This window comes from Gouania willdenowi, chromosome 10, assembly GCF_900634775.1.
Source record: "Gouania willdenowi chromosome 10, fGouWil2.1, whole genome shotgun sequence".
In the NCBI taxonomy this organism is placed as follows: Eukaryota; Metazoa; Chordata; class Actinopteri; order Blenniiformes; family Gobiesocidae; genus Gouania; species Gouania willdenowi.
Genome location: NC_041053.1, coordinates 29,348,832 through 29,376,784, shown reverse-complemented (window position 1 = coordinate 29,376,784; position 27,953 = coordinate 29,348,832). Strand labels below are relative to the sequence as shown.

The 27,953-nt window shown below is 36.3% G+C and overlaps 2 protein-coding genes across 4 annotated transcripts; one reads left to right on the top strand and one right to left on the bottom strand.

Annotated features, from left to right (window-relative positions):
* Positions 1-11: 11 nt before the first annotated feature.
* On the bottom strand, positions 12-13,084 carry taf7 (TAF7 RNA polymerase II, TATA box binding protein (TBP)-associated factor). 2 transcript variants are annotated; one of them, XM_028459516.1, is made up of 12 exons: positions 12,945-13,084; positions 10,704-10,780; positions 10,538-10,616; positions 10,052-10,185; positions 9,086-9,206; positions 8,894-8,952; positions 8,353-8,425; positions 6,811-6,924; positions 5,635-5,829; positions 1,762-1,874; positions 1,312-1,371; positions 12-189 (listed from the first exon to the last, which is right to left on the bottom strand). In XM_028459516.1, the coding sequence occupies exons 3-12, from the start codon at positions 10,572-10,574 to the stop codon at positions 151-153; spliced, it is 945 nt and encodes a 314-aa protein (XP_028315317.1). In that variant the 5' UTR covers positions 10,575-10,616; positions 10,704-10,780; positions 12,945-13,084; the 3' UTR covers positions 12-150. The 2 variants fall into 2 exon arrangements, with proteins under 2 accessions (XP_028315317.1, XP_028315315.1); XM_028459514.1 differs by lacking the exon at positions 12,945-13,084 and adding an exon at positions 12,201-12,370.
* On the top strand, positions 12,960-27,953 carry slc9a6a (solute carrier family 9 member A6a). Of its 2 annotated transcripts, XR_003674938.1 has the most exons (17): positions 12,960-13,374; positions 16,614-16,804; positions 17,589-17,666; positions 17,783-17,859; positions 17,968-18,080; positions 18,331-18,436; positions 18,546-18,687; positions 18,900-19,005; positions 19,135-19,223; positions 19,442-19,555; positions 19,874-19,985; positions 20,096-20,249; positions 22,498-22,528; positions 22,610-22,695; positions 22,958-23,063; positions 24,558-27,214; positions 27,408-27,953. XR_003674938.1 is itself a non-coding variant. In XM_028459513.1 (16 exons), the coding sequence occupies exons 1-16, from the start codon at positions 13,092-13,094 to the stop codon at positions 24,831-24,833; spliced, it is 2,064 nt and encodes a 687-aa protein (XP_028315314.1). In that variant the 5' UTR covers positions 12,960-13,091; the 3' UTR covers positions 24,834-27,953. The 2 variants fall into 2 exon arrangements, 1 of the variants encoding a protein (XP_028315314.1); XM_028459513.1 differs by having other exon boundaries at positions 24,558-27,953.

Sequence of the window (27,953 nt, the reverse complement as noted above, 5' to 3'; positions counted from 1 at the left end):
AAGCCAAACTGTTAAGTTCCAAATTAACAATTTATAAGAATAAAAAAAAAACAACTCAACTACAAAAAGCAACACATCGTCTGGACAAGAGTCATTTTACTTAAATGAAGATATTTCGCTCCCTCCTGGCATGGCACTGCCCCCTGCTGGTCACTTCAGTGAGTCGAGCTGCTCCTGCAGGGAGGCCAGCTGTTGGAACAGAAAATGGAAGGTTGTAATTGATGCCCGCCTGCTCCGAGGTCTAATTGCAGGCTAAGTGGATAATGATTAACATGTCACTTTACATCAATTGACTGTGCTCATTTGTCAATAATACAATGGCCTAAAAGAAACATCAAGGTAGTCATAAGCTCAGATTTGTACAAAGGTGGTAACTGTGAACAAAAAGACATTTCAGTGATATCAAAGCAAACTTCACAATTTGTCATGAAAAGTGCTGTGTTAAAATTGGAAGATAAATCAGTGCAATTTGCAAAAATTATTTTTACAGAGTAGTGAGACCAGACATGAGAAACTGGTGCCCCCGGGGCCACATTTGGCCCCCGTTAAATGCTGTGCAGCCCCCAAAGAAAACGCACAAAATGACTAAATGACACAAAATAACAACCAAAATACAGCACACTAAATTTCTTGGCAAAAAATGTACTAATTAGGGTTTTCAAACCTTGCGGTCGCCTAAAATTTCTAGAAATTGGTCACAAAAAAATGAAATAGGTAAAAAAAAAAACCTGCTTAAAATTATATATTTTTTAAATTATTATTTTTTTTTTTTAGAAATGAACACATCACACACAATAAACATTAAACAACTGTTTTCTATACTTAAAGTCTCTCAAATAAAAACGGGCTACTCTGTATTTGTAAAAAACTTTAACACAATCAATAACAAATTCTAGAAAAATGGGGTCGTCGGACATTTGTGATATCAAAATGGGGTCACGACCCGAAAAAGGTTGGGAATCTCTGCACTAAAGGACAACAACAATTATTTCAGAAACACAGGATGGCAAAAAAAAAAAAAAAACATCAAAATAACATAACACACAAGAGAATAAAAACACACAAAATGTGTATGTAAAATACAGTATTTACCACAACGGCAAAAAAAACACACAGAAAATGCTTGGAAAATACCCCAAAAGGCAACAAAAATACAAACCTTTTGTCCATTTGGTCATTATTCTAAATTCTGACATGAATGATAATAATGTGACCCTAGGATCAGACAATCACAGATTTGTGGCCCCTACTGTAAGTTTCATATTCAGAAAAACTCACAGCTAATGTTTTCCAGACAAAAAAAATTCTTACTTGTTCCATCTCTCGCTCCTCCTGCTGAATAATCTCATCCAGCGAAGCTTGGAAACGGTTCTGTGAGAGAGGAGAGACAAACAATTCATTTCATTAAATGTTTATTGCTGCAAACATTTGGATGTATGGACAGCTTCTAACACCATCGCCTCACCAACAATAAAAAGGCCACTTGGAATGCCAGTCAGAGACATTTGACCTTTTCAATTCCACAGTGATGGCAACAAGAAAAGATGCAGCTTTGACCGCCTTTACATGTGTGGCAATGAGCGTTCTAAGTGGCATTATGAACATTGTCTGCTCATCTTTTACTCAAACTATTATCATTTCTAGTGCACAACGAAATAATTGACTTCATTAAATGTCCTCTATCCATGAACACTTGTGCCTCTGAGCACTGTGTCCATAGACCTACTGTATTTTCAGACTGTGTACATGTTTCCTGCTTACTTTCAGGGCCTGGTTTTCCACTTTCATGATGAGCTCTTCTTGCTGCTTCTTCCGAGCTCGGGTCTCATGCAGCTTGGCCTTGATGCTGCTGATCTGCACCTGGTATTCCATGACTGTGGAAAACAACACAAGGTTTATGTGGGAGTGACTCTTTGTGAAGAAAGACAATAAATAGACTAAGACTGAGTCATAAAAAAAGAGTAACACCAGAGGTGAAAGTAAAGGATTACAAGTACTTACGTTACTGTAATTGAGTTGCTTTTAGGGGTATTTTTACATTTTCTACACCCAATCGTTAGGAGTACATTTTTTGTTTTGTTTTTGTTTTAAAATGATCAACAGATATTGTGAAACTACAAAAAAATTAAATGACCAGACAACAATCACATCATAGCTGACCAACCACATTAAACTTAATGCGCTGCACCAAAACACCACTGATTACCGGATATTTTTATTTTTATTTTAAATTGAACTAATTGGTGTTATTTTATTTAAAAAACGAATTGTACATTTGACAAACCTTTTATTTTATACAGATGCCTTTGTCTAAAATAATTGTGCAAAATTCAGTCTCTTCCTGTTTAAGTTTATACACGAGTTGTTTACTGTATGCAAGGGAGGATGAAATGTCTAGTAATAGATTAAAAAAACAAATTCTAAATTTTTTGATTATTATTATTTTACAAATTTAAACAGACAATCTTAAACAACTGTATTCTAAAGTTTCACTTTATATAAATATCTGAGCTGGCACAACTTGTTGCTAACACTGGCTTCTCTGTATTTGCAGTATGGTATAACAAACTTGATCAGAAATTCTTGATATCAAAATGGGGTCACAATCCAAAAAAGGTTGGTAACCACAGGTACAGCCAAAAGATACCACTGCTTAGTTTGTATAAATGGTAGTTAATGGCAACACTGTTCCTTTAAAAAGACGAATGTCACAAAAAAGAAGCTCTAAGAGCCATTTCAACATCAACTTGCTGAGAGCTCCACAAAGTTCTTATTAAAACCAGTCAAAATGATGGCCTCGCTCTCACAACAACCTGTGGCCACCATCTTTCACACTAACTGTATATATGCACCACTCTCATCCCACTCGCTCCCAATTCACTTACACAGCTGTTAGAATGTGCAAATTTTGTCCAGAAATGGATCCCTGCGGACTCGTTTATTAGAATCATGCTTTGCTGCTAGACACATGCACACAGGCACAATTACAATTACAGTGACAGCTTGGACTGAGGAGGCCATAGCAGAGCTGAGTACTATTACAGTCAATTGACAGCTTTGTGTATGTAGATAAGGAGAAATGGTGCCGTCAACGCTAGACCATGACACCTGTCACGACCAAACTGCCAGCGTGTAACTGTGTGCGCGTGTGTGTGTGTCAGAGCTGCACTATGCAAGCATTTGGCTACATGTTTAAAGGTGTGCAGGATCAGACCTTTTAATCTAAACTGAGTTTTCCAGGTCAAACCCAAGCACTGGTTGTTTTAGAATTTTGCTGACATGAAAATCACAAATAATGACATTATATTATTGACTTTTGACCATGACCGCTGACATAGCAAATACTCAGTGATGTGGAAAGCTGAAAGCTGTCAAACTCACTTAAATCCTTCAGTTTGTTTGGGTGAGATCATGTGCACCGAATCCCATCTGAATTAGGTCCCAACAGCTTTAGTCAAATTAAATTCAAGACTTTTTAAAGACTTTTTTATTGCCATTTGAAAGCAAATTTAAGACCAACTTTACAGTAAACATAATTGGGAAAAGATTGGGGGAAAATACACACACAAAAAAAAAACAGACTAAAATAATTAAAATCACTCCAAAAACAACTACAAAAATAGCCAGAAATCTATAAAACAACAACACATATATAAAAATAAAACCCATTAAGAAAAATATTTGTTGCACAGGCAATTTTTGTTAAATTTACATTTTCCCATGTTGTTTATAATTTTATTTTTTAATGAATGTTACCATTTATTTTGAAATGATCAACATTATGACAATCATAATTATATGTTAAAATGCAAGACTTTCTAAACATGAATTTAAGACATTTTAATGACAATTAAGGCCTTATTTTTAGAATAATGAATTTAATGCCTTTTAAGACTTTACTGGTCCTAATGTTAGGGCTGTCCAAGGTTTTTCAACCACTGTGCCGGGGCACAATTGTGTGCCGTGAGATATCGTCAGGTGTGCTGTGAGAAATTGTTGAATTTCACCTAATTGCTCTGAAAAACATTTTTGAAAACTAACAATGCTCAACACAGAACAAAATTGAATTATAAAATTGCATTATAAATGTGCATCTACTACCGTACTATGAATAATATATTTGTATACATTATATAAATATAATGTGAAATTACATTAATATAAAAAAATACATTATATAAACAAAACAAAATCTAATAGAACAAAGTTCAATTGTAGTTCTAATAACATTTTATGTTTGGTTTTATATTTGTATTGAAGACACTTTGATTTGAAAGACTGCATATTGTTAATTACCATACACGTAAAAATAAATAAATGTGTTTTTCATTTGAGTCCTATTAAAAACTGTTTTAAGAATGATAGCAGATTATCAATTGCACTTTTTATTAAAAATAAGAAATAACAAAGATCATTAAAACCTTTTTCTTTGTGTTTCTTTGTTTATTTGATTCCTATTCAAGAGACTTTGATAAGAATGACTGTATATTGTTAATATAGGCTTTTTACATTTTCGGTTGGTGGTGTGCCTTGGGATTTTTTTTTTTCAATGAAAAGTTGTACCTTGGCTCAAAAAAGGTTGAAAAACTGTAGACTCTAGTGCACACTTACAGCCTGCCTATTGAATTTAATAACGCAAGGGACAGAAAGTACGGTAGTTCAAATGTCCTCATATTGATTTTTCTGTTTGTTAATTTTTCATCCACATTCGACTTCTTGGTCCATTAGCTAAAAAAAAAAAGAAGAAAAAAAATGCTCCAAATGTCTCAAAGCTTAAGATCTATACTTTATTCATAACACTAAATCAACATCTTCATTCTCATATGACTTGTTAGAGCTGGCCAATAATGTAACAAGATGCTGAACCCAAAACTTAACTTTGCGTTATTACATTATGGGAAAGGCAAAATATTTTTTAAAAGTTACCAAAAATGTCAAGGTTATGTAAATGTCAGTTCTCCAAAAGGGTGTAGTCATATATATATATATATATATATATATATATATATATATATATATAAGCCCTTTAATCCATAAATCATTGACTTACTTACTATTAGGAAAAAATATTTTGCCTGCCCCATAATGTAATGATGACACTGATGTGAAAAGCTGCAAAAGTTGATACGTTTTGGATCCAGCATTTTGTTGCATTATTGACCAGTTGTTACATTTTGGTGTTATTACTTTTTTTAATAACAATTTGGGTATTGTTACATATCGCGCGCTAACATGGCTAAATAACTATAAATGTTGTATTGTCGTGTTAATGTTGAATTTATGAAGCTCGAGTGAAACAAACAACCTTCACAATAAATACTGTCAAATGATCAGTAACATGAGAAACTGATCATATCTTTCAACTAAAGGAGGTTTTCCCGTTTGTTTAGATTGTAACATTGTCTCTGATCATCTGTGGAGAGAAGTGACACTGTTGATTGTTCAGTTAACAAACCACTCACTGCTTCACGAGCTGAAAGGGATTCTGGGAAGATGTTTGCTTTGTCAGAGCTAAAGCTCAAACATCTGAGAAGCTTAAATCTGTTTGTGCAGCAGCTCAAACATAAAATAAATAAATGTCTTTACACTTGAATAAGATTGTGTATATTATCCGTGTGTGTTTATGCTTCTTACCTATCTGGGTGTTTCTATCCATTTCATGTTGGGTGGAATCAGACTCGTCGAGTTTGTCTTGGAGCTGTCGGACCAGATCGTCCTCTGTATCCATGATATTCAGGTCTTCGTCGTCGTGCCGGTCCCCTTCGTCCTCCTCATCCTCGCTGGAGCTGCTTATGTCGTTAAAGATCTCCCTCAGCTCATCACGCTGGGCTGGCCATGCGGAACACACGTTGGTGTTTATTAAAAGGAACACAAAGAAGGAGCTGCATGAATTCAGAGGAACAAATATTCTAAAAATATGAAAAAAACTAACAAAAAAACCCTCCAAAGACTACAGCTGTGGTTTTACTTGAGAGAAACCAGTCGGAATGTAAAATGAAGCGAGAACAACCAGTATGGTTGACGATTACATCTAAAAACTAAACTTTAGACTTGTAGAGGACACTGAAGTAAAAAATTAGCATAAAAGATGAAAATTTTAATGAAAGTGTGTGCTAGATCAGAGCAAGTTTGGTGCAAGTCTTTATTTTTTTTTTATCCGTTTCTGTTTTTACTGCTCATTTTAATGTTCTTATTGGTTTTTAAATGGTTTATTGTTTTCTGTTGCACTTTTTAATCATGTAAAGCACATTGAATAGCCTTGTTTTTAAATGTGCTATACAAATAAATGTGCCGTTCCTTTTTCATAAATTAAAGAAAAATACAATTTTATCCTAAAATTACCTATTTTGCACAGAAAAATCATTATGGAATAAATTAAGAAAACTGATATGAAATTGAGAGAAATATGTTAAGGTGCTCACTTTGAATACAGGAGGGAAGTTGAGCCACAACCTCTCTAATATCTATAATCCCATTACCATCTTCCCAGCCCAGACCTCTTAACCATTTACCTGTGTAAATTAATACTAAGGACCCTTTAATATACTACTGTCACACAATAGGTTCATCAAGGCTAATTAACCCCACAGTATAAAACTTGAAACCTCTCCCAGCTAAACTTCAAGTGCAGTTGCCTGAACTAAGCTATCAGGACATGAACTGGGTGACTGAGATCATATAAGTTTTTCTTGAAATGTACAGTATATAATTAGTTAATGAAGCAATGATTAAGCACTTAATAATTCACCTAAAATAATTAATAATTAATTTACCATTGACATGATGTGTCTTACAACATACAACATTTACCAGAAGATCCATGACCCATTTTTAGTCCCGAGGTCCCGGGGGAGGAGTCCAGGTTGCCTAAAGAACCGTGTTGATCCGCTTCCTTCGACTCATCCTCTGCTATAACTTCATAGCCTGAACATTTCAAGTTAAGATTAACACATTTTTCATCTCGTTCCTTAAAAGTCCTATGATGAATAAAACTTGTGGTACTTTGATGAACTTTCCTTTAAAGCTGACTTGAAGGGTAAAAATGCAGACGGAGCTCAACGGGAACCGCCGTTAGCTTGAGGATTCATTCAGTAAAGTATGTGTCTGTGTTCATGCACTGAAACTATCATTAGGATCCAGATTCATTGTGATCTACTAAGACAGGATAATTAATACGCAGCAAGCAGCAACTCACAGCAGCCCTGCTGTGCTCTTAATCTGTCGTGCAAGTTTAGTTTCATTCGAGTACAAACAGCTTCTTCACACAGACACACATTACATCTTTCTCATAAAAGGCGATAGAGTCACATCAGGTGAGTGAAGGAAAAATGAAGACACCCCATGGGCTTTAGATAATTGGCAAATGGAAGCAAGTGAGTTCATAATTATCCTGAAATATACTGTAAACTTACCAGCTATTTCATACACCACAGACTTTAAGCATCACATTTCAATAATAAGGGTTTTGTACATTTTCTATCCTAAAAATGTAGAAAAATTTAAATGACTTTCAAAACAAAACCAACTAAAGTAAAAGAAAAAGTACAAAACATTTCTCCAAGGTCTAAAAAGACGTTTTAACTGTGGTAGGTAGAATAAAGTGTTTGAATAAGGGTTGCAAAAGTTTCTTTTTTTTATAACTTGCAACCTACATTTGAAATCTGCAATTGTCATTCTAATGTTAGTCAGCTTCCATTTCAATGAAGACCTCTCATTTGTTCCTCAAGTTACCAAAGGATCAGATAAATAATGTGATGGTGGGTATGGCAGATAGATTGATCAAGGCACTATAAGATTAAAAATTGTAACATTTTAAGAATAAATTTGTAGTTTGAAATTAAAGTCGTAATATAATGAAAATAAAGTTGAAATAAAATGCAAATACAAATAGGATCTTGTCTGTATTTAGTGAGATTTTTCTCTCACTTTAGGTTTCACACATGGTGAAATACTGAGCCTTTTGGCCCATCATCCCCACACTGTTATCAGTTTAAGGACTTTAAAGCCACTTTACAGATGTTTGCTTTTGTTCCGAGAAAAGAACCAGACTGATTTGGAAGGAAATAGCTTCTTTGGTGGATGAGGAACTGGCTGGAATTGGTCGACTTCAGTGCCATCTATGTTCGTTGCGTTCATTTCAACAGGGAATTGTGAGCGCTGCACCATTAGGAGTTTAAGATACGGCTTTATTTTCATAAAATTAGGACTTTATTCTCAGTATATTACGGCTTTAATCTCGTAGTAATTGGTTTTATTTTGATGTAGAACCTAATAAGCCGTCGTACATCCCTGAATTTCTGAAGTAAAAATATTTTCCAGATTCTGAATATGTGCAGTTATCGAGAAGGATACGAACATTGTAAGCATCGGCGTCTGTGCTCAGCAATCGCTTTACTTCCTTTTCCACATCCGGAGATTCAATGTACTGTAATAGAGAGAAAGGGGGAGGGGAGAGGGGAAGGGGGGGGTGTAGCATTAGTAGCATCTCTAGCACATGTAAACGCTCTCTTACTCAGCTACATCAACTGGCTGGGAGCCAGCAGGCACATTAGCGATTAAAAACTGAAGGGGCCAAATCAATATCAAGAGCACCTTCAGTAAGATTTATTCAGAAGGCAAAGCAGAAGTGTAGTGCTCATGCTCACTCACTCCCACTCTGATCAAAGCCACCGCAAAATGACTTTTTTTCCACGTGCCTTTGCGGCAACCCAAGATGGAAAGCCTTTATTTATATGTAAATCTTAGTTTTCACTTTCACCACTTTTCCTGTTTTATGAAATGTAAATGTCTTGTTGGAAAAGAGCCGAGACTAGAGATGGATCATCAAACACGATGCTAAAGAGACTGATGGGAAATGGGAGGAAAGATTGGGGGGGAAATGAAAATGTCAAACCTTCTTTTTTGCCGTCTTTCTAAACCTTCTCTTGCGTGTGTTCTTCAGAGGGCAGGTGACTAAAAAGAAATGGCTGCATTAGTGAGCTTCAAGTGCATTGATTAATCAAGAAAGATAGTCCAATGTGATGAGTCTGGCTCTCAGCACAAACTGGTGCGAAGGCAGTCGTGTTGGAGCTCTTTATTTACTTACTTCCGTGATTCCAAACAAACTTCTTGTCCTTGTCTTTGTCTTTCTTTTTGGTTTTAGGGTCAGTGCCAGTTGGCTCCTCTAAAGGAGGGTAAAGGTCTCCATCTAGTGTACAAACAAGCATCTGGCACAAAGACACAACACAAATTAATAGCAACCCTTAAAATTTTATTTTTAAATGTGACAAAAGTGTAGCATTATTTTTTATTGTCAGTAAGAGTTCTGTTTGACACTAATAGCTTTAAAAGCCCTCAGTTTGTCTTGTGTCAAAAATATCATAATTAACCCTGCTATTATCCTCAAATATTACCAACACTTTTGACTCCTGGGGTCAAGCTGAGCCCAGGGATATTTACCTTCAGAAAATGATTTTCAGAAAATTGTTGATTAACTTTTTGTGTCAGGCACTCTATTTATTTGTTGAATACATAAATAACCCCTTGATAATAAAAGTGTGACCTGTTCTGTAGTGCTACCATCAGGCCAAAGTTTTAAATTAGAACTCATTTGTCAAAACAATCTTTATTTCTAAAAAGTGCTTTGCAAAAAGAAAAAAATGCAGTTCAAAGTGCTTTTACCAAGATAAAAAACACCCACCCCTTACAATTCTAATTTGGGGGTGCACATTCATGACTCTCTCACAGAATGAATCATGTTGGTGACCGCCCCCACCCCTCCCTCCTCTCATAAACATATTTATTTACTTATTTGTATCTCTTTTTTGTAACATATTAGGGGTTATTCACTATAAAGTCCTGTCTCAGACACATAGGTCACACACAGACAAGACGATTACACAGCTAAAACAGCTTGGGGTCAAATCGGCCCCAGAGGAACACCAATACGTTATTTTTTTAATGATAAACATTGAATAGGGTCAAATTGACCCCAATGATAATAGAAGGATTAAGACTCAAATGCATAATTCAACCTAGGAATGTAACCAACTGTTTCACAGCAGCAGTTTACCTGGCAAACATCAGCAGTTTTATAAAAAGTCTTTTTGTCCACAGTCTTGAGAGATTCAATCATACATGGCAGATCCACCAGTTTACAGGCTAAAGGGACTTGATCCACCCTGACTATCCCATGACGACCATCGGCTAGAAAGAACAGTAATTGTTAGACATATGTAGATACAAATACAGAAACGAATATTACAAAATTGTAAAATATAGCTATAACAAAATTAATCTTAAATACTGTAATTAACACTAAAGATTTTCATCCTAAATGTCCTCAGATTTTTATTCTTAAACATGAGACAGAAATAGATAAGTGCATCCTAAAAAAGAAAACTTTAAACTCAAACACTTTTTCCATTTTAAATCCACTTTTTTTTTTTTTTTTATAAGGAAAAAAAAATGAGAGAAGAAAAAGAAATAAAATTTGCTTTAGGACATCACACAAGTCTCAATCTCCATAAGTGGTGGTAATATGAATAGATCATCTTACGGTGCAACTCGATAGTGAGTCTGTCTTTCATATTCATGCTGCTAGATTGTGCAATCCGTCTTACTGTGGAGGCGTACTCCTGCCCGGGAAGAAATAAATAAAACAAATACTCGCATCATTTCCAGGAAATGCTTAAATTTCATTAGATTGAAATAATTGATCTTACCAGAGGAAGCCTTAGGACAAATTGGTTTTCCAACTCATACGGAGCATCTTCTTTATTCTTGGAGGAGGTCTTCCCACCTAGAGTAAAGAGATCTATATCAAAAACAAAGCTACATAGTGTGTCCGACGTGCTATACATTGGTGTCGGACTGGGGGGTAAAGGGTATCGAGTACCCAGGGTCAAAGGCAGGGGCCCTCAGAAGTCTGATATATATATATATATATAAGAAAATGCATTTTAAACATTTTTTGATTATTTATATTGGAATGAAAAGGTGACTGTGTGTAAATAAGATGATTGTTAAGCACAGTTTTGCACTAAAAACACCAGCACAGTGAAAATGTAGGATTTTTTTTTTAGCAGTTTCATCATTATATACACATTTTTTTTATATTTAGTTAAGCCAGCTATATAGTGTCACTATATAGTGAAGAAAAAAAGAAAGCTTATATAACAATGCAAGAAAAATGTAGTGTACATAATTTACAGTAGGGGACCAACAAGATGGTTTATGCCGAGGGCCCAAAATGTGATGCTACATGTTAGGTTCCTGAGTAACCAAGCTTGTAATGTTCAACTACAATGAACCGCTGTGTGTTTAGCCCATTGTGCTGATGCAAAAGTAATAATCATTTATACACCGATACCTGAAGCTTTCATATGTGATTATTGAAGATGATATCGGAATCCATGCACTGGATGAATAAATGCAATTATACTTTTTATAGATTCGATGTTTAAGATTTTGTTGCAGCACAGATGTTATGACTTCACACTCCCTTTTAAAAAGGCATGTAAGTGCAACTTGATAATGTTAACGGTTGTTTATTTAATTATTTTTTGCTTGTATGGCCATAATCAAGTACAACCAGGGAGAGAGATGCATTACTATCATATTACCATCATTGCAGGCCGATCTAGTTTCCTTTCTTCCAACATACACAGAACCCTACATTTAAGTGCAATAACCCCCAATAGCTTGGACATTTCAGATAATACAATTTTTATACAAATTTATAATGACTTTTGTTCAAATAATTACTGCTTAGTTAACATTTTAATCACGTATGCATATTGTTTAACCTTTGCTTTAGATGGGAGCTATATTGTAAGCAATTCTGATTTTGATTGCTTTCACATTTCACAGCTTCTGGATCATTGTATACATCTTGTACTTAATTCTTATTTAATTAAGAGTATTTTACTTAATTATGTACGTTTTCTTTATTTAGTATGTATTCTTTACATTTGTAATATTTCTTCCACCTGGGATAAAGTATGTGAGTATGTGATTCTGAACCTTCAGAACACACCTGTGTATGCTACTGTAATAAAGGTCTGCATTTCATTGTTCATAAATAGTCTCACCGCTTTCCAATGAGCTACAAATGTGTTTAATACTGAAAAAAGAGAGATGAATATAATGTAAAAGTATCACAACTGAAAGCTAACGAAGCCTTCGATACTAGCATTCAACATTTACTGTACTAAACGTACCTTTCACTTTGGAAGTCATCTCTACGTAACACAGTTTCTAACGACACTTGTGCAAAAATGTCTTCAATAGATGAATCGACAAAAAAGTATAGCTAAAAAGTCTAAATAACACAAGATCCTGTGTTTAGCCACAACAAGCTAACGCAGTAGCAGACTGCAGAAGCATCACTTCTTCTTCTACGGGTTATTTTAAAGCAGCTTGCAGTCTTATCTTATAGTGGCACTATACCGCCACCTTCTGGAATTTAGTTCTCCTAATACAATCCATAATGTGAAGATTAAAACGTGGATTATAACCGAGTTTTACCCTGTCAGATGTTCCTATACCTACTACTTGTAAATGACAATTGATGCTTGTTTGTCTATTTTCAAGTTTTTAATGAAGGCGGTCGCTGATGTGAAGGATTTCTTTGCAAAAACGTATTATTCTATGCGGTAATGTGGGTATTGTTTTGGTTGCAAGGCTCACAGCAGTTTGCGTTATAAATCTTTACAAGAAAAAAAAAAAAAAAAATCGAACAAAAATTTTAAGATACATTTAAGGAAGCGGAAAAGAATGAGATCCTTAAAAATAAAATCATCACATTAAACGTAATTGTCCTTACAAAAGAAAACTATTTTTAAAAATAAACATTTAGATATCACAATAAGATTTCTAAAATATTTCAATCGGCTACTCCACATGGGAATTAATATAATTTGACACATCAATGTCATTCTTTTACTCTGAAGAAACAAACTTACTGTCCGTGGAAACATTTCTTCACTTCCGGGTCAACGCTAGTATTTCCATTCCCGTCTATTCTCTGACATCTGTCTGTGAGTAACAGACAATATTTAGTTAGTTTTTCCGGAGCTCGGTGTTCAGTTTGTGTCCGTACTACAGCTGCCATGTTGTCTGAAATGCGTGTCACCGGTTCCCGGTGTCGGTGTTTGTTACTGGCGGTTAGTCTCCCGGTGAGCATCAGTCTGTGCCGAGCCCAGTCACCTCAGGAGACGGACAGTGCCATGGAAAACATCGTGACGGAGAAGAAGGCCGAGGAGAGCCACCGACAGGACAGCGCAGACCTGCTCATCTTCATCATGCTGCTCACCCTCACCATCCTCACCATCTGGCTCTTCAAACACCGGCGCTTCAGGTTCCTGCACGAGACCGGACTGGCCATGATTTACGGTGAGATGACATCATGTAGTCAGTCAAACGTCACTGAGAAGGTCTTAATTAGTGTTTAAATGGAGACACCTGTCCTGATATATTCATTTTTATTAGATTCAAAACTAAGCAGAGGAGCTTCCACACTATGTTAACCTCGGTATACTGTAGTAACCTAACTGCATATCTTGCATATTTAGAAGTACTAGGGTTGGGATGATGTGCAAAGTTCACAAGAAGATATACGATACTGGGCCAGAAAATGATGTTTTTTGAAAAAAAGAAATAAATAAATAAAATTTTAAAAGTAACCATGCATTTATTTGACTGACTCTGGTCATACTGATATATTGTAGGTATAACCTTTTCAACTCGGGTGAATAGAAAAAAATAAACAATAACATAATAATTGCTTGGATTTATAAAGCGCTTTTTTCAGGGAGACTCAATGCGCTTTACAGAAATCATTATTCATTCACACCAGTTACTCACATCAGCCATACCAGTGGTGGTAAGCTACAATGTAGCCACAACTGCCCTGGGGAACACTGACAGAAGTGTGGCTGCCATTTCACTCCTACCACCTCTGACCACCACCATCATTCATGCACAATTCATTCCCATTCATGCGAGGCAATGTGTGTAAAGGACACAACAACAGTGACTTGGATAGAGCGGGATTCGAACCCTGAACCTTTCGAACCCACGGTCGCCCAATAATAACATTTGTATCGCTCTAGGTATAACATTTTCAATTTGGGTGAATATGAAATAAATAAATAAACAATAGGCCGTGGCTATTCATACGGAAACATATCAATTGACTCCCCCTCTACGGAGCGCCCCCTCTTTGGCCATTTTAGGTGACGCGATAGGTGCACCACGTGACTTAAAGTACCGGTACCGTCAGTTTTATTTTAGCTCATTTTTAGCTATCCCACTAACTAAACCAGGAAATACCCTAAAATGTTTGTTTTTTTTACGTATATGTATTTTTAAAGGTGAAATTTGCTGTGTTAAATATGTTAAAATGAAAAAACATTTATGAGAAAAGCGGGATTCGAACCCACAGCAGCGGAAGGCAGAATTCTTGAGTCAGGCACTTAGACCACTCATCCTGGCACAGTGAAAACACACAGGCACATTACGCTCATGTAGAAACGGTCCGGAAACGTACGTTTTTGTGTCAATAGTCGCAGGGTCTATGGATACGTTTCTGTATGAATAAACACTTTGTAACAACAGATTAAGACCAATTTTTCCCATTCTAAGTGCAAATAGAACGCCAAAACTGAAACTGACAATTCATGCTTGTACGAAATTAAAACCTTCAAACAAATATTCTTATCTGTGCATGAGCTTTTGCATAACACTTTCTTTTAAAACCTCAAACTAGAATAGCCCACACAGCCAAGTGAGGGTGTTGATTTTAATTTTTATATTGCCATATATAAAAATGTGTTTTTGCACTGTTTGTTCTTTAAATAGGAAAATTTGAGGATTTTTTTTGTTATTTATTTTATATTTTATCTTCACTTGAGTTGAAAATGTTACATCCAGAGTAAGTATGTCAAAAATATCAAAACAGTGCATGCAACAAAGACAGCACAGAGGAGACATGAGAATACTTTGGGAAAAAGAGGAGAGCAATTTCACAGTTAGTTACAAGGGAGGATATCTCTGGGTTTTATACACATTAGATGTTACTGAAATTTGACAAAACATGGATATGGAATGTGTAAACAAATAAACCCCTCGTGGATAAACACATGAGTAACCAAGGATAATTTCTAAGATAGCAGACATGGGAGCTCAGCTTAACTATCAGAATTTGACACATTCTGTGTCAAACTGACCAGTGGCCCCCCAGTGGCCTCTTAATGCTAAAATATATCCTATAGTGTAGCTAAATATGATTGGGATACGAATCGTAATGGCCAGATGCCAGGGAATAAACACCCCTACTAAACAGTAAGTAATCATTAAACACCTAATATCACCTCTCAATCTCAGGAGAATGGATTACATTTTAATCTCCTTGGATAAAAGATGGAGAAACATTTAATTGTTCCTTTACTCAATTACAGATAGGTGAAATTAATCCGACTGTTAATGATGCTACACCCACATTCAGTGTCCTTTGTATATATGTCTGTAGTGACATTAAGGCACTAAGTCACCTTCTGCATGCATGAGTTCCTGTGAATACATTGGATTCCTCCCACGGCTTTACTGTGGCATGTGTGTGTGTGTGTGCTAAATTGACTGTGGGAGTTGATGGCTGCAAGTGTTTGTTTCCATTGTGGGCCCTGTAATAGATTGGTTCCTAAAGGTAACCTGCACTTTGAGTTTGGTCATGTAATAGTTCTATTACCTAACATTTGTTATGTTGCATATTGAGTCCATCTAGTCAAACGTTATGGATTTTTAACAACAACATGCTCAGATGAAATACTGGTTTCTTTGTAAACACTGGTGCAGCCATCCATTCCTTTCTCAAATGTTGGTCACAAAGCGTTTCTCCAGCTCTTCCATTCAGCCGCTGTTTACCTTTGGCTTTAAATTCACCTTTGTCTGAGTTCAAATGACATAAGTTTAGTAGCCAAAGAACAGTAGTTAGTTACCATTTACAAACAAATCTGCATCTTTTTCAGAAATGACAAAACATATTTTAGACACCCTTCATTAATAGGAAATGTTGACATAAAAACTAAAAGCTGGGGCAGCAAATAACAAAAATGCTATTAAAAAAATAAATTAGATAAATTATATTATACAATTTAATTTTATTAATATAAATTGATAAGTGTAATATTAATAGTGTTTAATTAATAATTAGGATTACTCTTATTAGTATTGATATTAATAAGTGAGAGGAATGTCTGGGCTTCCCTGCTAAGGATGTTGCCTTAGCAACGATGGATGGATGGATAGAATATTGATAATTAAATTAAATATTTTTTGTTTAGTGTTCTCAAAAAATTCAAGGAATGTAATTGAAATGTAACAAGTTTTAAGCGTTTAATTTATTTTCCTGAAGCTGTTTGTAGTTAAGGCTTTTGGAAATGTTTGCCACTACTATTGTTTCATGTCAAATATGTTGCTTTGTGCTTCGTGTTCCTTATCCTCCAGTTAAATTCAACAACATGCATTTTTCCAAACTATGAGGCTGTAGTTCAGTTTGACTTGTATCCACATTTACAGTATGTAATAAAATCTGATCTTTACCTTTGTTTTTTTCTCCCTCCTCCTTCTCTTAGGCCTAATTGTGGGCGTCATCCTGCGTTATGGTGTTCACGTTCCTCGGGATGTTAGCAACGTCACCATGAGCTGCCATGTTAATGCCAGCCCGGCCACGCTGCTGGTCAATGTCAGCAATAGATTCTACGAGTACACGTTAAAAGGAGAGATTAGAGGGGATGACGTACAGGACAATGAGATGCTGAGAAAGGTAAGGTACAGGTACACCCACCCTGTCATGTTATGTTGAATAATAATCTTCAATCAGCCAATCAGGAAAGTACAGTTAATTGAACCTACATGGCTTTAAAAGGGAAAAAAACTGCTGTGTGAAAAGATTAAAGGCTTCAGTGAAACCTGCAGGATATTCTGGTTTGATTTTAAATGTTTTGTGTCTGTCTGCGTAGAAACACCTATTTTTTTTAATGACACTATTAGTGATAGGCCGATATATCGGGCTGCCGATATTAATGGCCGATTTTTACGTGTATCGGTATCAGCCAATGCGGGCTGCTGCATTCGCCGATCCAAATTTCTTTTTTACAGAGAGCAGAAATATGTTTTACATCACTTGTTTTTAATATTTGTTAAATATGTTCTACATCACCTGTTTTTAATATTTGTTAAATATTTTTACTTGTTGTCGTTCTACCTCACCTTTGTGAATTTCAATACATGTTCCTTTTTTAAAAATTGAGATTTGTACCATTTGTTATAATCATTGTGTAATTTTTATGATGTAAATTGAGGGAGCAAATATAGTATCGGCTCAAGAAAATCATCAGTCTGTATTGGTGATCGGCTAAGGCTGATGGGAAAAAAATTGGTATCGGCATCGGCCCTAAAAAATCCATATCGGTCCATCTCTTGACACTATTTCATGATGCCTTTCTTTGTATTAACTGTGTGATGTGTCAAACTTGAGTTGGGTCAAACTGCAGTGAATTACTTTGTTTTCTCATAATTTTTTTTTTTTTGATAAATCTTTCACTCAGGTGACCTTTGACCCTGAAGTGTTCTTCAATATCCTCCTACCCCCCATTATCTTTCATGCTGGATACAGCTTGAAAAGGGTACGCTACTATCAGAACTGTTTACATTTCACTCCTCAGTATTTTCAATAATAACTTTACTTCTTTTCAGTGTTTAAATGATCAATATGAACGTTGTAAGCTGTTTGGTCTTTCAGCGACACTTTTTCCGCAACATGGGATCCATTCTGGCCTATGCCTTCATGGGAACAGTCGTATCCTGTTTTTTCATTGGGTAAGAATTCGCCAGAGTCTCAGTTACTATATAATCTGTTATTGACCGTCATTGATATTATCTGTTAATTATTATCGATTGTTTATTCTGCTGCTGCTCCTCCATCAGGCTGCTGATGTATGGCTGTGTGGTTCTAATGAAGTATCTGCAGCAGCTGGATGGAGAATTCTTCTTCACTGACTGTCTGTTTTTTGGAGCCATTGTTTCAGCCACGGATCCAGGTACAGACACACTTGGGTTTTTTCCACTTTCAGGACATACTTTCAGTATAATGTCATAGATATTTGATTATTCACAGCAGTGCATTAGAGGAAAAATAACAGATAGAAAATAAAAAATAAAGCCAAGGAGAAGACATTTTTAACAAATTTTTTTCTACTCTTGCATCCTCATTTTTGTCCAGAATTATTATAACACGTGTATATTTTATGTGAATGTTGCTGTTTTTTTGGTGTTTCCTTTGTCTTACAGTGACAGTCCTGGCCATTTTCAATGAGCTGCAGGTGGATGTGGACCTGTATGCGCTGCTGTTTGGAGAGAGTGTCCTTAATGATGCTGTAGCTCTTGTTCTGTCGTCGTAAGTCATTGTGAAATCAAAGCATGCGTCCTATGTACTCCCCATCGTTCTTTACATGCCGAGTGTTCCTTAATTGTGCACGCTGAGTTTGTATTTGATGTTTTATCAGGTCCATTGTTGCGTACCAGCCAGAAGGAGACAACAGCCACACCTTTGAGGTCATGGCTATGCTGAAGTCCTTTGGGGTTTTTCTTGGTGTTTTCAGCGGCTCCTTTGCACTGGGAGTTGTCACCGGAGTCGTCACTGCCCTCATATCTTTTGTTGTTGTAGTTATTCCAAGCACATCTACAAGTTAGAAACTTGCAGAACAGTTTGTAAAAGGCAGTTTGATGACTAAACTTTTCTGAAATATGTTCTATAGCAATGGAGAATCGGTTGCTATTACTGTAGGTGTATTTTCTAAGATGTTTGTACTAGTTTTTAAATTCCATGTGACATTAGATTCCCTAACTCTTCTTTGCACGTGACTAAGTTCACCAAGCTGAGGGATTTCCAGCTGCTGGAGACGGCACTTTTCTTTCTCATGTCATGGAGCACGTTCCTATTAGCAGAGGCCTGTGGCTTCACAGGTAACACTCTGACACAAAGAAAGAAACTGAAAGCAGACATGACTTTGTCTTCATAATAATGCTGCGATTGGTAGTTTAGACTCATTATTTATTTTACAAATAAACTAATGGATTTCCTCTGTGTTTCAGGCGTGGTGGCTGTGCTCTTCTGTGGAATCACTCAGGCCCACTACACCTTCAACAACCTTTCACCCGAGTCTCAGGACCGGACCAAGCAGGTCACACTGTGCTTCAAATAATCACCAGTTTCTCAGCTTTAACTTAAAAAAAAAAAAAAAAAAAAACTTTTTTCAAGATGTAATGATTACATTTATTAGTAAAATTAGTTTGTTGTCATCATCCCACTTATTGGGAGACAAAGCATCATTAATAATCATTTACATTGTTGTTGATGGCATTCTTCCTCTGCTCTGTATGGATTTCTTCTGTTTTGCAGCTGTTCGAACTGTTGAACTTTCTGGCTGAGAACTTCATTTTCTCCTACATGGGTCTGACCCTGTTCACCTTCCACAGCCATGTCTTTAATCCCATGTTCATCGTTGGAGCTTTTGTATCTTTTCAGCATCAGCCTACCTGCTGCACACAAAGCCTGTGTGCTTTCAAAGTGTCATGTTAGCATCAATACTGGAAAACTGCAATTATGTAAAGAATTATGAGTTTATGAAGAAATTATTATTTATTTGTTACTTGTAGTTAGGGTTTTTTCCAAATATGGCATACAAAGGATATGGCTTTTGAGAATAGATTTTTTTTTTTTAAATAAAAATGATCTACTATGAGCCATTCAATGAGGCAATAGAAGTGATTGAAGATGAAACTGGGACGTACCCACACTGTCGTTCTATTCTTTGACTCAGTTTGCTTCCAGATTGCTGTGTTTCTGGGCAGAGCCGCTAACATTTACCCTCTGTCGTTTCTTCTGAATCTCGGAAGACGCAACAAGATTCGATCCAACTTCCAGCACATGATGATGTTTGCAGGTGAGCAGCACACCAATTTATTTTTGACATCTACTGCATCTTAAATGAGCTTGATGAACAAATGAAGGTTTTTTAGGGATCTTTGACATTCTCTGCACATTGCCTTGCAGGCCTTCGAGGTGCAATGACATTTGCCCTCGCCATCCGGGACACAGCCACGTACGCGCGCCAGATGATGTTCTCCACCACTCTGCTTATTGTCTTCTTCACTGTGTGGGTTTGTGGAGGTGGAACCACTCAGATGTTGTCCTGCCAGCGCATACGGTACCATCGCCTCTCTTTTGTCACAATCACTTCCTGGTTGAGCTTATAGTCAGAGGTGGCAAAAGTACTAGTCTTCAGTACTCAAGTAAAAGTATAGATACTTGAATAAAAAATGACTCTGGTTAAAGTATTGAAGGTGCTCCCTTACTTGAGTAAAATTTAAAAAGTACATGCTACTAAATGTACTTAAGTAAAAAAGTAAAACAAATCAAAAATAAGACAGGGTTTTTAAACCAGCAAAGTCCACATTATATATTTTAAAAACTTTTTTGGTACATGGAAAAAAAAAACAAAAAAAAAAAAAAAATTTGTTACCTTTGAACACCTGGAGAATTTAGCACTCATTATAAATGAAATATATTTAAATAAAATGTGTTAATGAAAAAAAAGTGCAAATGCTCAATAAAAGCCAGAGCAGCTTTGAGTTCAACATTTTTAAGAAGTTCTAAAAAAATGGGTACATGGAAATCAAATAAATCTGTTGCCCTATATGAACACCTGGAGAATTTAGGACTCATAGATACAATTTGTAAAAAAAGAAAAATTAAATTAATTAAACTTTTTATGTCATTACGTCATCTTCAAAGGTCTTAAAAGTAACGTGCTCATTTTTTTAAATATAAGGAGTAGAAAGTACTGATTTGTTTTAAAAAGTAAGCAGTCGCCAAAAAAAGAAATACTCAAGTACAGATACCAGAAAAAACTACTTGAGTATAATATAGAAGTATTTGTACTTCGTTACTTGTCACCTCTGCTAAAAATTAGTGTCTGCATGTCTGTTGGATTGATACTTTTAACCCTCATCTGACTTCATCAGATTCCTTTGTGTGTTATAGTTATTTTTATTAGTACCTATTTGTTTGCACAGTGACTACACTATCAGAAATGTTCTAATGCGTTTCCGTAGTCCTCTATATTTCATTGTTTCTGTCTTTAACTCATCAGTTTAGTCTGTGAAATTAATTATTCCTGTTAAAAAAATCCTTGTTTTGAATGTTACACCTGGATTCAGGCATGGAGTGGCCATCTGTGCCCGGTGGACCTTCCGACCTGAAGTGGGCCGATTCAACCCGCTACGTTTTTTTTTTAATGATTATTTTGACATGACCCATCTGACGGCACATGAGGCAGTGCAAGTTTATTCATTTTCTAAATTCCCTCCTATTGGGCCACTCATCATTGGCTAAGCCAACGGCCATCAGCACATATTATTGGTCCATTGTTTGTCATTGTCAATCAATCATTGGCTCAGAGAGCCCCGACAGTGCTGTCAATCACTACATGAGCCAGGTGGGGGCGGGATCTCATGGGCGCGGAGGCAAACTGTGTGATAACTTTACCTAGTAGTCAGGAAAAATGGACAGGAGGAAAAATGCCCAGGGGACACTGAGAAACAGTGGGCTAAAAAGATAAAGTCCTTACCCAGCAGTGCTGCTGACAACGCTGCCAGGCAGCACTGCTGCTGCTCGGCTGAGAGACAAGCAAGGAGGGGCCGACTCAGCAACGGAGGCTAATGGTGATAAAGTCTGAGACCAGCGATGAGTAGAGGCATAAAATTGTCCAGAAGTGGCAAAAACGTTGCATGAAAAGAGTGAAAAGTGACTAAAATGGGCCAAAATAGTAGCAAACAACTCTTCGGTGTAAATGAGACGATAAAAACAATGCAATGGGAGCATCTACAGAAAGTTTTATCACGACAATGACGTCATTGATCGGATTGGTGAATTAAGACATTACAGCCAATCACATTAATTGCATAAAATGCAAAATATCAGCCAATCCGATAAAGCCGATCAGATCAGTGTAAAGCCTACATTTTACATGGATAAATTGTTTTACCGTGGGCACAATTGTGTATTTGAATAAACCGTATATTTCATTAAACACTGAAAAGACATCTCTAGCAGTGTTCCTTTGACTTCCACTTTCCATTCAGGATGGGAATTGTGACACTGTGGTCAGCTCTCCCAAGATAAGCATATTTATGTTGTTGAAACAGCATATGAAACTTTTAATATACTGTACGCTGCTACACCTTATTTTAACTTTTGAAACAATACAATGTGCAGGTATATCTTCTCGTATGTTGTGTGCTTTCATATATTGTATGGTGGTGGGCCACTATGGCCAAAAATGCCAGGGCCATTTTTTAGGTCCCAGTTGAGCCCTGCCTGGATTTCACAGCTCAGGTAAATAACTTCCACTAACAATTCTGCTGGAATCATTGCCTTGTGTTTTCCTTGAATAGGGTGGGAGTGGACTCGGATCAGGATAACTCTGTAAGTGTGGCAGAAATCAGTGTTTTTAATTTAAAAGTTGTCTGATGTTATGAATACTACTGAAAAACTCTGTTTGTTCAGGTGAGCATCATGGATGGCACAGAGAGGAGGAGCACCAAACAAGAAAGTGCCTGGCTTTTTAGGATTTGGTACAACTTTGACCACAAGTATCCTTCACTGTCAGATCTGTGATTTGAATCGTTTAGTGATTTATTTTATTTTATTTTATTAATGTATGTCTTTAGGCAGCAGAGGGCGCTCTACCTAAAGGCATAGAGGCCAGCGATTGGGCTCCTCACCTAAAGGCCTTGTTCTAATCATAGAACATTTTAAGTAAACTGCAGAGTTTGCCAATTTTCATTCCTTCTTTCAGCATAAATCATCTTTGCTTTATCCATGTTACTTCCTTAACTCAAGCCTGTTCTCCAGCTACCTGAAGCCCATCCTCACTCACAGCGGCCCCCCCCTCACAGCCACGCTGCCTCCTTGCTGTGGCCCCCTCGCCCGCTTCCTCACTAGCCCTCAGGCCTTTGAGGTCAGATATTTGTTCATACGAGAACGATTTCTGACTGAACTGTGCTTTAAGAGTTGATCTCTGATTGGCTGATTGAAGCTCTTGGTTTTTATTTAAACTGAAACTATGGCAGTTATCATGAATTAAATCGGTTATAATGAAAATAAATCATCATGCAACTCAAAATAATCTCAATGTTACTATTGATGACAATCCCAGTTGTAAACCGCACATCAAATACATCCTTTCCAAAAATGTCAAAAAGCATTTCAGTATTAAACAAAGCAAAACACCATCTTGACCATTAATTACTCCAAGTTCTCTTCTGTTCACTGGTCTTACCTTATCTGAATTGCTGTGTAGGAATCTGGGTTATAACAAAACTGCATTACAGCCTATATTCATTCTTCTTCTTCAAAAAAGAAGAGCAATTCATATAATTCACAAGGTTGGATATCAGGATCACACAAACCTATTATTCTTACTGTCAAAAATTTGGAAAATGTAAGAATTTGGTTTGCGAGCAAATTGCATAAATAATGTACAAAGCAAAACATAATCAATTGGCAGGAAATATCCAAGAAACATTCAGGAAAAAAAGAAGTAATTTATAACCTCAGTGTGATTTTTAACTTTTTTAATATGACAATGGAGAGTTTCTCTATTTTTGTCTGTGAGGTAAAAAAAAAAAAGGTGCAGAGAGACATGAATGTTGCACTGTCACATGATGATGGTGCTAAGTATTTATTATTTTCAAATCTATATATAAAAAACATTTATTTACGCTAACATATGCATAGCACGAAAACGCTCTGTCACTAGGTGTCAGTGAATGCACTTTATTTTCAGAAAACATACTGGGCACTTTTATAGATGTGGTTATTTAAAAAAAAAAAAGATTATAAGAACTTAACAGAATCAGAATCTGTTGTAGAAGCAAGAGTTAAACTTTTGAAAAATAAAATGTAATTTAGCAGTTTGATAAGCATACCATTTGTTTTTGATATTGGTACATGAACTACTGTTAGTTACCATTTACTTGTTCATGCAAGCTTAAAAAAATGAATGTATTTCATAACATTTTGTACTTGTAAAGGTTCATGGCAATAAACACCCCTAATACCTTTATAGGAAGTTTATTAGGAAGTTTGATTTAGGGAGAAGAGGTGAAATTAAATAAGCATACGCTATCCCCCCCTTTTTCTTTTTTTTAAACATGTAAAACTGAAATATATATATATATATATATTGTATCCCTCTGTAATGATGCAATTCTTTGAATTTTGCATTACATATTGGCTGTTGCTATTGGTGCGGACCCGTACCTCAGACCTGACTATAGTTACGTAATGTTCTCAGTAAGCCAAATGTCGGTAGTTCCGGCAGTGATGAAACTACAGACATTCTGAACTATCGTCGAGTTTGTCTGAGGTCCGGGTCTGAAACTATGGACACTTTGCTACATATTTGAAAATCAACTGACAAACTGGACTAAACAATGGACTCTTTTTCCAGAATGAGGGCCCACTGAAAGATGACGACTCTGACCTGATCTTAACAGACGGTGAAATCAACCTGAGCTACGGTGACATCACAGTCAGTACAGACGCTACTGGTGCTCACTCAGCCTTCCCCAGTGCTGGTGGTGCCGGTGCTGCCACCTCAGACGACCTGGACAAAGAGTTGGCCTACGGAGACCACGAACTAGTCATGAGGGGCACACGGCTCGTGCTGCCAATGGATGACTCTGAGCCGTCCATTACAGAGCTCCAGCCCCACATAAGAATGTAGAAGACACTAGATTGCTCTGTGAAGATTCAGGCAACCCTCCAAAGTGACTCCAGCCAACAAGTAAAGAAAAAACGAGAACTCCTGTTTTTCTTTTTACCTCCGCATTATTTCCCCCCTCCCTCTATAAACAAATCACTGTCTCTACCTCGTTATCTTTCTGCTCTTTTCCACTGTAATATATTACCATTTCTTTGCAGGGTTAATAGATTTTTGGCTATACGTTGGTTTTGCTTGAATTTGTGCGTCTGCTACCTCAACTGTAGCAATGCACAGAAGTCTTGCAGCATGTGTTGTGTAAATTCACGTACCAATCAGTAGCTAACTTGGTGATAAACAGTGTATCCTAACAGTCTTTGATATGCATGTGGAGGATGGTTGTATTTGTTTTTTGTTTTGGAAGCCTGAGGCGTGAGAGTTTGAGACAGAATGTTGTTGCCTTTGCTCTGACCCAGTGGACGTCACTGGACATTTGCTATCTATTGTCAAGTGCCTGGGAAATGTAGTTTAAAACATGGAAACGTAACATCTGTTCAGGTTGCATTTTGAAAAGTCATTAGTTTTTTTTATTTGTGGGGGGGAAAAAAGGGTGTTAAGTGTTGGAACTGAAAAGGTAGCAATATTTTCAGTGTCTGTTTGGGCTGTCGGTGAAAGTTCGGAATGTTTCCCAATGACCTTTAACTGTGGCATAGAGAAGACTTCAGGTCTTATTATGGAGGCTGATGTTTGCCCACCGCAGAATGAAGGGCTTTTGTTTGGAGCTGAACGTAGAGTACACAGTGCCATCTTCTGTCCCACATTGTGACTTTTTGTGAACACTAAATGTGGTTGACCTCTTGTTTTTGTAAAAAAAAAAAAAAAAAAATTTATGTTAAGAGGTCACGTATTTATTGCTGAATCAAATTGTAACGTTTATCTTACTGTTGTGTTCACATTTTCCTGTGCAATTGATGCAGTAATAATATCCATGAAATCATTTTTGTTTTTATGCATTAGCTTTGGAAAATAAACACCGAAGCTGTCTATGTGATGCAAGAAAATAAAGCATCACCATGTTTTTATTTGGTATTTCAATGAGGGCTTACCGTTTCGTGACAAAACTGACCAATGCCGCTTTGGGAACACCTACAAAGATATTCTCTTTTTTTTCTGTGTGAATGTCAGTCATTTTAATGATGAAAACATGTAAGCTTTGTCAGAAATAATGAATATTTTTCATGAGTTGTAAGTTGGATTTCTTGTAAACAATGTATTCACATTCTCATGCTACTCTAGAGTTTAAGTTATGAGAAATTTAAAAAGCCTACCACAGTGGTTCCCACACCTTTTTTTTTTTTTTTGGGTCGTGACCCCATTTTGATATGACAAATTTCATTTTATGTAGTTTTTGGAATTAATTTTTGTTATGTTTGTGATATATTGTTTATGAATAGCACTATAGTGACAAGTTGCACCAGCTCAGATATTTTTATACTGTTTTTTTTTTTTTTAACTAGATTTATATTTGAGGAAGTTAAAGTATAGAATACAGTTGTTTGAAATTGTATGTGGTGTTTTAATTTGAAAAAATGATTTTTTTTAAATTACAAAAAACAATTTCATTATTTTGTTTTTATACTGCTTTTTTTTTTTACTAGATTTATATTTGAGGAAGTGAAAAATCTAGAATACAGATGTTGAAAGATAAATAATCAAAAAAAAATACAAAAATATAATTTTAATCAATTTTTTTTTATTTTTTTTTTAAATCAACTACTAGATATTACCCTATTTGAATTCTGTGTGGCCCCACGATCCCAAGGTTGAAAAACACAGTTAATTCATGATATACGCAGGTTTTTACATCAGTTCTCAGTGAAGAGGATTCATATTTATTTCAATGCTGGATGTTTTTCTTTTGTCTGATTTTCACTAGCAGATCAAAACCATCAAAGATTAAATACAGGTTTAATCCCACCAAGCCACAAAAAGTCACAAGTCAAGACTATTTTTAAGTGTTCATAGCTCAGTTATCTCCCATTTGACGGGGCTCTTATCTCTCTACTTCACTGTGGTGGTTATTTTGGTGCGAGAAGAGCAGAATGCTTTGTGAGCTCCTCTGGGTGCAGCACTCAGTGCAGCAGCTGTTTACGCAGGTCTAACAGGAAGTGTTGATATCACGTTGCCCTGGCAACATTGTGTTGACATGGATCTAAGCTAGAAAACATTCAGTGGGCCTTTCAGTGAGCCAGCATTAATGACTAGATTTATGTGAAATACAAAAGAAATGAGAATAGGAAATGGTTTGGATGTTTTGGTGGAAGAAGGAAAAGCTGGAAACCCCCACACTTTTCCCACCACAGTTATCTTCTGCTGTGCAGGAAACTTTAAATTAATCAAGTCACGTAAGTCATTTTTATCTTGATTTCTGGTATTACTTTTTTATTATTGTTTGTGTTGGGGTACATTTTAATGGGAAGCATTGAAGATGAAAACTTTGCACCCCTGTAATATTGAGGATGTTGAGATGTGTTATTGATTTTGTATGTCCTATTTGTGTAACATCTGCTTTTATATTTTTTTTTACCCTTTTTGCAGGACATTTTTTCAAAAGAAATGAAAAGCTGACATCTTTATTCAGTGGAATTATTTTTTGTTTGTGGAATAGTTCTACGTTGTGACGAATGGTTGGGGAAAAAAAAAGTCTGATTATGTGACCGTGCGACTCCCACAGAGCATGAATTCATTCAACCTTGGCATATGATGTGGGTTGAAATGTATACGAGCAGAACTGTGTCATCGTTCTTTAATCTGTTTGAGAAAAAAAAAAGAATCCGCAAAAGGTCAAAAGTAGGATTTTGTGTGAACCTACGGCTTTGCTCTGTTTCTGCTTTGAACGACTTGTGATTAGCTTTCTAAATATTGTCTGAAGTAGCTGACCAAAGAGGCTGTGCCCTGTGTTCAGACAATGTACACTATCTTTACCTGCTGTGTGCGTGTACAATGCATGCAAGTGAATACAATTGCCAGCACTGGATTGACTGAGTGTGAGTGTGAAGTCTTTTCCTCAGTGTGAAATTACTCTCACCTGTTGGCGTGTGCGCTAAAGTCAATAAACAGAAGCCTGTGTTTTTGATTAATGCT

Bases quoted from the DNA above. Each gene is read 5' to 3' on its own strand.
- taf7 (XM_028459514.1), bottom strand. The intron at 1,372-1,761 runs GTAAGCAGGAAA...CCTCTCTCACAG, and splicing joins TGGAAAACCAGGCCCTGAAA to AACCGTTTCCAAGCTTCGCT. The intron at 190-1,311 runs GTAAGAATTTTT...CTGTTCCAACAG, and splicing joins AGGAGCGAGAGATGGAACAA to CTGGCCTCCCTGCAGGAGCA.
- slc9a6a (XM_028459513.1), top strand. From the start codon at position 13,092: ATGTTGTCTGAAATGCGTGTCACCGGTTCCCGGTGTCGGTGTTTGTTA. The intron at 19,224-19,441 runs GTCACACTGTGC...TCTGTTTTGCAG, and splicing joins CTCAGGACCGGACCAAGCAG to CTGTTCGAACTGTTGAACTT. The intron at 23,064-24,557 runs GTCAGATATTTG...CTCTTTTTCCAG, and splicing joins CTAGCCCTCAGGCCTTTGAG to AATGAGGGCCCACTGAAAGA.